At 50.4% G+C, this 8295-nt stretch overlaps 1 protein-coding gene across 2 annotated transcripts; it reads right to left on the reverse strand.

Annotated features, from left to right (window-relative positions):
* Positions 1-2927: 2927 nt before the first annotated feature.
* On the reverse strand, positions 2928-7926 carry LOC308610249 (uncharacterized protein). 2 transcript variants are annotated; one of them, XM_081259456.1, is made up of 2 exons: positions 7242-7926; positions 2928-3426 (listed from the first exon to the last, which is right to left on the reverse strand). In XM_081259456.1, exons 1-2 carry the CDS (start codon positions 7864-7866, stop codon positions 3104-3106), a joined length of 948 nt encoding a protein of 315 aa, XP_081115582.1. In that variant the 5' UTR covers positions 7867-7926; the 3' UTR covers positions 2928-3103. The 2 variants fall into 2 exon arrangements, with proteins under 2 accessions (XP_081115582.1, XP_081115583.1); XM_081259457.1 differs by lacking the exon at positions 2928-3426 and adding an exon at positions 5287-5602 and having other exon boundaries at positions 7248-7926.
* Positions 7927-8295: the final 369 nt, after the last annotated feature.

Raw genomic sequence — 8295 nt, forward strand, 5'->3', positions numbered from 1 at the left:
GGGAAATGTCACCAAGGGCACGGCCACCATGTGAAATGTTACCATTATCACTTTCACCATGAGCACTGTCACCATGGGAACTACCAACATTGGAACTGTCATCATGAGCACTTTCAGAATGGAAACTATCACCATGGGCACTGTCAGCGTGAGGACTCTCACCATCGGCACTATCCTCATGGTCACTATCACGTTGAGCATTATCACCATGTGTACTTTCACCATGTGTATGATCACCATGTGCACTGTCACCATGAGAACTGTCACCGTGAGTCATGTCTCAATGCGCATTGTCACTCTGACCACTGTCACAATGGGAACTATCACCATGAGCTCTCTCACGATGGTAACTGTCACCAAGGGCGCTCCCATTTTCGGCACTGTCTATTGGCACTGTCACTGTGGGCACTGCCACCGTGAGCATTATTACCATGAACACTGCTTCCGTGAGCATCATCATCATAAATACTGTCACCATGGGAACTGTCACCTTTGCTGTGACCAACATGGACACTCTCATGGTGTGCACGGTCACCGTGGGCACTCTCACCATGGGCACTATCACCATGAGCAATGACACCATGAGAACTGTCACCATTGGCACTGTCACTATTTTGCACTGCCACCAGGTGCACTACCACTATGGGCACTGTTACCATCGGCACTATCACCATGAGCACCATTATCATGGGCACTGCAACCATGAGCACTGTCTCCAAGAGCAGTGTCTGCACGAGCATTGCCACCATGGATACTGCCACCATGAGCACTGTCACAATGAGTACTGTCACTATGAGAACTGCCACCATGGGCATTTTCACCATCATTACTGTCACCGTGGGTATTATCACCTTGGACCCTGTCACCGTGAGCAGTATCACTGTGAGCACCATCACCCTGAGTAGTGTCACCATGGGCACAGAGAAAATGCTGACTGTCACCATGGGCAGTATCATGGTGAGAGCAGTCACTGTTGTCCCTGTCACATGGGCAGGGTCAACGTGAGCACTCTCACTATGAGAATTATCACCATAGGCACTCTCACCGTGAGAACTGTCACCATGGACACTGTCACCATGGGCACTATCACCGTGAGCAGTATCACCATGTGTACTGTCACCATGGGCCCGGCCACTAAGTGCAGTATAACTATGGGCACTATTACTGTGAGCACTGTCACCAGAGGCAATGTCACAGGGGGCACTGTCACCATGGACACTGTCATCATGGGCAGTGTCACTGTGGGCACTGTCACCTTGAGTTCTGCAATCTTGTGCACTGTAACCGTGAGGAATGTCAGCATGGGTTGTTACCGTCTGCACTGTAACCATGAGCACTGTCACCATGGGAACTGTCACTATTTGTCAATGCCACCATATGCACTAAAACCATGGGCACTCTCACCGTTGGCACTATCACCGAGAGCACTGTCACCATCATTATTGTCATCATGGGCATTGTCACCAAGGGCACAGCCACCATATGCACTCTTTCCATGGTCAGTATCACTGTGAGCACTGTCACCATGGGAAATACCAACATGGGCACTGTCATCATGAGCGCTTTTACCATGGGAACTCTCACCATGGGCAATTTCACCATGGGAACTATTAATGTGAGGACTATCACAATTGGCACTATCAATTTGTACAGTATCACCATGGTAACTGTCACTATTGGCACTGTCACCGTGGCAGTGTCACCATGAGCACTGTCATGATGAACATTGCATCATAGGCACTGTCAGCATGAGAAGTGTCACCATGCGTACTGTCAACATGGGCACTATCACCTTGAGCAGTGTCACCATGTGTACTGTCAACATGGGCACGGTCACCAAGTACACTATCACAATGTTCCCAATTACCTTGAGCACTGTCACAATGGGCACCTTAACCATAGGCACTATCACCGTGAGAACTATCACCATCGGCACTATCACCGTGAGCACTGTCACCATGGGCACTATCACTGTGAGCACGGTTACCATGTGCAATGTCACCATGTGCACAGCTACCATCGGCACTCTCACCATGGGAACTGCCAACATGAGCACTGTCACCACGAAGACTGCCAACCAGGGCACTGCCACCATGAGCACAGTCACCATGGGAGCTCCGAATATGGGCACTGTAATCAGGAGCACTGTCACCATGGGAAGTTTCACCATGGGCATTATCAACTTAGGACAGCCACCATGGGCACTATCACCTTGAGCAGTATCGCCATGGTCACTGTCACCGTGAGCACTTACACTGTGGCAGTGTCACCATGGACACTGTCACGATAAGCATTGTCACCATAGGCACTGTCACCATGGGAACAGTCACCAGGCACACTGCCACCATTGGTAATCTCACCATGTGCACTGCCACCATCATGACTCTCACCATGGGAACTGCCACCATGAGCACTGTCACCAAGAGCAGTGTCACCATGAGCACTGCCTCCTAGGGCACTGCCACCATGAGCACTGTCACCATCAGAACTCTCACTATGAGAATTTCCACCATAGGATTTTCACCATGAGTACTGTCACCATGAGCAATGTCAGCATGGGCACTCTGATCTTGGGCACTATCAACATGGGCACTGTCATCGTGGGCAGTGTCACAATGGGAATTATCACCATGGGCTTTGTCAGCATGGGCACTGTCACCGGGAGATCTGTTACTGTGAGCTCAGTCACCCTGTGTATTATCACCATCGGCACTAACACCGTGAGAATTGTGAACATGGGCAATGTCAGCATGGGGAAATTACCATGAGCACTCTCACCATGAGTACTATCACCCTGGGTATTGTTACCATGAGCACTGTCACCGTGAGCACTACACATAGAGAATTGTGACTATGGGCACTTTCACCATGGACACTTTCACCAAGGGAACTATCACATGAGCACTGTCACCAGGCACACTATCACCGTGAGGACTATCACCTTAAGAAATGTCACCATGAGCAATGTCACCATGGGCTCTGTCACCATTTCTCACTCCCACCATGTGCAGTATCACCATGGGCATTATAACCATGAGTACTGTCACCATGGGTAAAATCACCATGGGCACTTTCACTGTGAGGAGTAACTGTGCAGCATGTCTCAATGGGCACTGGCACAATGGGCATTCTCACTCTGAGCACTGTCACAATGGGCACTATCACCGTGAGCTGTCTCACCATGGTAACTGTCAACATGGGCACTGTCACTTTCGGCACTGTCCATGAGCACTGTCACTGAGGGCACTGCCACCGTGAGCATTATTGCCATGAACACTGCTTCCGTGAGCACTATCATCATAAGTACTGTCACCAAGGGAAATGTCACCATTGCCGTGACCACCATGGACACTCTCACGGTGTGCACTGTCACCAGGGGCACTGCCACCATGGGCAATGACACCATGAGCACTGTCACTGTGGGAACTGTCACCATGGGCACTATCACCATGAGCAATGTCACAATGGGAACAGTCACCATTGCCGTGACCACCATGGACAATCTCACGGTGTGCACTGTCACCAGGGGCTCTGCCACCATGGGTAATGTCACCATGAGCACTGTCACCGTGGGCACTCTCACCATGAGCAATGTCACCATGAGAACTGTCACCATTGGCACTCTAATTATTTTGCACTGCCACCAGGTGAACTACCACCATGGGCACTTTCACCATTGGCACTATCACCATGAGCACCATGACCATGGGCACTGAAACCGTGAGCACTGTCTCCAAGAGCAGTGTCAGCATGAGCATTGCCACCTTGGATACTGCCATCATGAGCACTGTCACAATGAGAACTGTCACTCTGAGAACTGCCACTATGGGCATTTTCACCATGATTACTGTCACCGTGGGTATTGTCACCTTCGGCACTGTCACCATGAGCTCTCTCACTGTGAGCACCATCATCCTGAGCAATGTCACCATGGGCACAGCCACAATGTGGACTGTCACCATGGGCAGTATCACGGTGAGAACAGTCACCGTGGTCACTGTCACCGTGGGCAATGTCAATGTGAGCACTCTCCCTATGAGAATTATCACCATAGGCACTCTCATGGTGAGAACTGTCACCATGGGCACTGTCAACATGGAGACTATCACCTTGAGCACTGTCACCATGAGCAATGTCACCATGGTCACTTTCATCCTGAGAACTATCAGCACGGTGACTATCACCATTGGCAATGACACCGTGGGGATTTCACCATGAGCACGATCACAATGGGCAATGTGTACATGGGCAGTTTCACCATGAGCACTGTCACTATTGGCACTATCACCATCGACACTGTCACCATGGACACGGTCATCGTGAGCACTGTCACCATGGGCCTTGTTACACTGGGCACTGTCACCATGGGCAATGTCACCACTAGCACTGTCACCATTGACACGGTGATCTTGGGCTCTGTCACCATGTGCACTTTCACCGTGGGCACTGTCACAATGGGAAGTATGACCATGTGATTTATCAGCGTGGGCACTGTAACCGTGGGCACTTATACCATGGCATATATCACAAAAGCACTGTAATCATGTGCAATGTCACCATGAGCACCATCACCATGAGCACTGCCACCATCGGTAATCTCACCATGTGCACAGCCACCATCGGTACTCTCACCACGGTAACTTCCACCATGAGCACTGTCACCAAGAGCACTGTCACCAAGAGAACTTCCTCTTAGGGCACTGCCACCATGAGCACTGTCACCATGAGAAGTGTCACCATGAGAACTCTCACTATGAGAAATGCCACCATAAGCATTTTCACCATGAGCACAGTCACCATGAGCAATGTCAGCATTGGCACTCTGATCTTGGGCACTGTCACCATGGGCACTGTCATCATGGCCAGTGTCACTCTGGGCACTGTCACCATGTGTACCGCAACCTTGTGCCCTGTAACCATGAGGAATGTCAGCATGGGTTGGTACCGTGTGCACTGTAACCATGAGCACTGTCACCATGGCAACTGTCACCATTTTTCACTGCCACCCTCTGCACTAAAACCATGGGCACTGTCACCACAGGCAGTATCACCGTGAGCACTGTCACCGTCAGTACTGTCATCATGGGCATTGTCACCAAGGGCACAGCCACCATATGCACTCTTTCCATGATCAGTATCGCTGTGAGCACTGTCACCATAGGAACTACCAACATAGGCAGTCATCATGAGCACTTTTACCATGGGAACTCTCACCATGGGCAATTTCACCATGGAAACTATTAACGTGAGGACTGTCACCATGGGCACTATCACTTTGTGCAGTATCACCATGGTAACTGTCAACATTGGCACTGTAACCGTGGCAGTGTCACCATGGGCAATGTCATGATGAACATTGTCATCATAGGCACTGGCACTGTGGGAAGTGTAACCATGCGTACTGTCAACATGGGCACTATCACCTTGAGCAGTATCACCATGTGTACTGTCAACATGGGTACAGTCACCAAGTGCACTATCACTATGCTCGCAATTACTGTGAGCACTGTCACAATGGGCACCATAACCATTGGCACTATCACTGTGAGAACTATCACCATCGGCACTATCACCGTGAGCACTGTCACCATGGGCACTATCACTGTGAGCACGGTTACCATGGGCAATGTCACCATGTGCACAGCTACCATCGGTACTGTCACCATGGGAACTGCCACCATGAGTACTGTCACCACAAGGACTGCCACCCAGGGCAGTGCCACCAAGAGCACAGTCACCAGGGCAACTCTGAATATGGGCACTGTAATCAGAAGCACTTTCACCATGGGAACTGTCACCATGGGAACTTTCACCATGGGCATTATCAACGTTAGCACAGCCACCATGGACACTATGAACTTGAGCAGTATCACCATGGTCACTGTCACCATAAGCACTTACACTGTGGCAGTGTAACTGTGGCAGTGTCACCATGGGCACAGTCACGATGAACATTGTCACCATAGGCACTGTAACCGTGAGAACAGTCACAATGTGCACTGCCACCATCGGTAATCTCACAATGTGCACTGCCACCATTGGTACTCTCACCATGGGAACTGCCACCATGAGCACTGTCACCAAGAGCACTGTCACCACGAGCACTGCCTCCTAGGGCACTGCGACCCTGAGCACTGTCACCATGAGAACTCTCACTATGAGAACTGCCACCATACGCATTTTCACCATGAGTACTGTCACCGTGAGCAATGTCAGCATGGGCACTCTGATCTTGAGCACTGTCTACTCTGGCACTGTCATTGTGGGCACTGTCACAATGGGTAGTATCACCATGGGCTTTGTTAGCATGGGCACTGGCACCATGGGCACTGCCATCGTGAGATCTGTTACCGTGAACTCTGTCACCCTGGCTATTGTCACCATGGGCACTATCACCATGAGAATTGTTAGCATAGGCACTGTCAGCATGGAGACTATCAGCATGAGCACTGTCACCATGAGTCCTATAACCCTGGGTATTGTTCCCATGGGAACTGTCACCGTGAGCACTACACCTTGAGAATTGTGACTATGGGCACTGTCACCATGGGCACTTTCACCAAGGGCACTATCATCATGAGTACTGTCACCAGGCGCACTATCACCATAAGGTCTATCACCTTAAGCAGTATCACCATGAGCAATGTCACCATTGGCTCTGTCACCATTTTCCACTGCCACCGTGTGCAGTATCACCATGGGCACTTTAACCATTAGTACTCTCACCATGGGTAAAATCACCATGGGCACTGTCACCTTGAGAACTGTCACCATGCAGCATTTCTCAATGGGCACTGGCACAATAGGCATTGTCACTCTGAGCAGTGTCACAATGGGCACTATCACCGTGAGCCTTCTCACCATGGTAACTGTCACCATGGGCACTGTCACTTATGGCACGGTCCATGAGCACTGTCACTGTGGGCACTGCCACCATGAGCATTATTACCATGAACACTGCTTCCGTGAGCACTATCATCGTAAGTACTGTCACCATGGGAACTGTCACAACTGCTGTGACCACCATGGACACTCTCACAGTGTGCACTGTCTGCATGGTCACTGTCACTTTTGGCAATGTCTATGGGCACTCTCACTGTGGGCACTGCTACCCTGAATACTATTACCATGAACACTGCTTCCGTGAGTATTATCATCGTTAGTACTGTCACCATGGGAACTGTCACCATTACCGTGACCACCATGGACACACTCACAGTGTGCACTGTCAACAGGGGCACTGTCACCATGGGCACTATCACCATGAGCAATGTCACCATGAGAACAGTCACCATTGGCACTGTCACTATTTTGCACTGTCACTAGGTGCACTACCACCATGGACACTGTCACAATCGGCACTATCACCATGAGCACCATTACCATGGGCACTGCAGCAATGAGCACTGTCTCCAAGAGCAGTGTCAGCACGAGCATTGCCACCTTGGATACTTCCACTATGAGCACTGTCACAATGAGAACTGCCACTATGAGAACTGCCACCATGGGCATTTTCACCCTGATTACTGTCACCGTGGGTATTGTCACCTTGGGCACTGTCACCGTGAGCATTATCACTGTGAGCACCATCACCCTGAGCAGTGTCACCATGGGCACAGCCATTATGCGGACTGTCACCATGGGCAGTATCATGGTGAGAACAGTCACCGTGGTCACTGTCAACATGGGCAGTGTCAACGTGAGCACTCTCACTATGAGAATTATCACCATAGGCACTGTCACCGTGAGAACTCTCACCATGGGCACTGTCAACATGGAGACTATCACCTTGAGCACTGTCACCATGAGCAATGTCACCATGGTCACTTTCACCCTGAGAACTATCACCACAGTGACTATCACCATTGACACTGACACTGTAGTGTGTCACCATGAGGACTATCACAATGGGCAATGTCTACATTGGCAGTTTCACCATAAACACTGTCACTCCTGGCACTATCACCATCAGCACTGTCACCATGGGCATGGTCAGCGTGAGCACTGTCACCATGGGCCTTGTCACACTGGGTGCTGTCACCATGGGCATTGTCACCATTAGCACTGTCACCATGGGCACTGTGATCTTTGGCACTATCACCATGTGCACTTTCACCGTGGGCACTGTCACAATGGGAAGTATCACCATGGTATTTATCAGTGTGGGCACTGTCACCGTGGGAACTTACACCATGGCATCTGTCACTATAAGCACTGGAATCATGTGCACTGTCACCATGAGCACCATCACCATGACCACTGCCACAATGAGCACTGTCACTTATGGCACTGCCA

This window comes from Mesoplodon bidens, assembly GCF_964165515.1.
Source record: "Mesoplodon bidens genome assembly, contig: HAP1_SCAFFOLD_1032, whole genome shotgun sequence".
NCBI lineage: Eukaryota > Metazoa > Chordata > Mammalia > Artiodactyla > Ziphiidae > Mesoplodon > Mesoplodon bidens.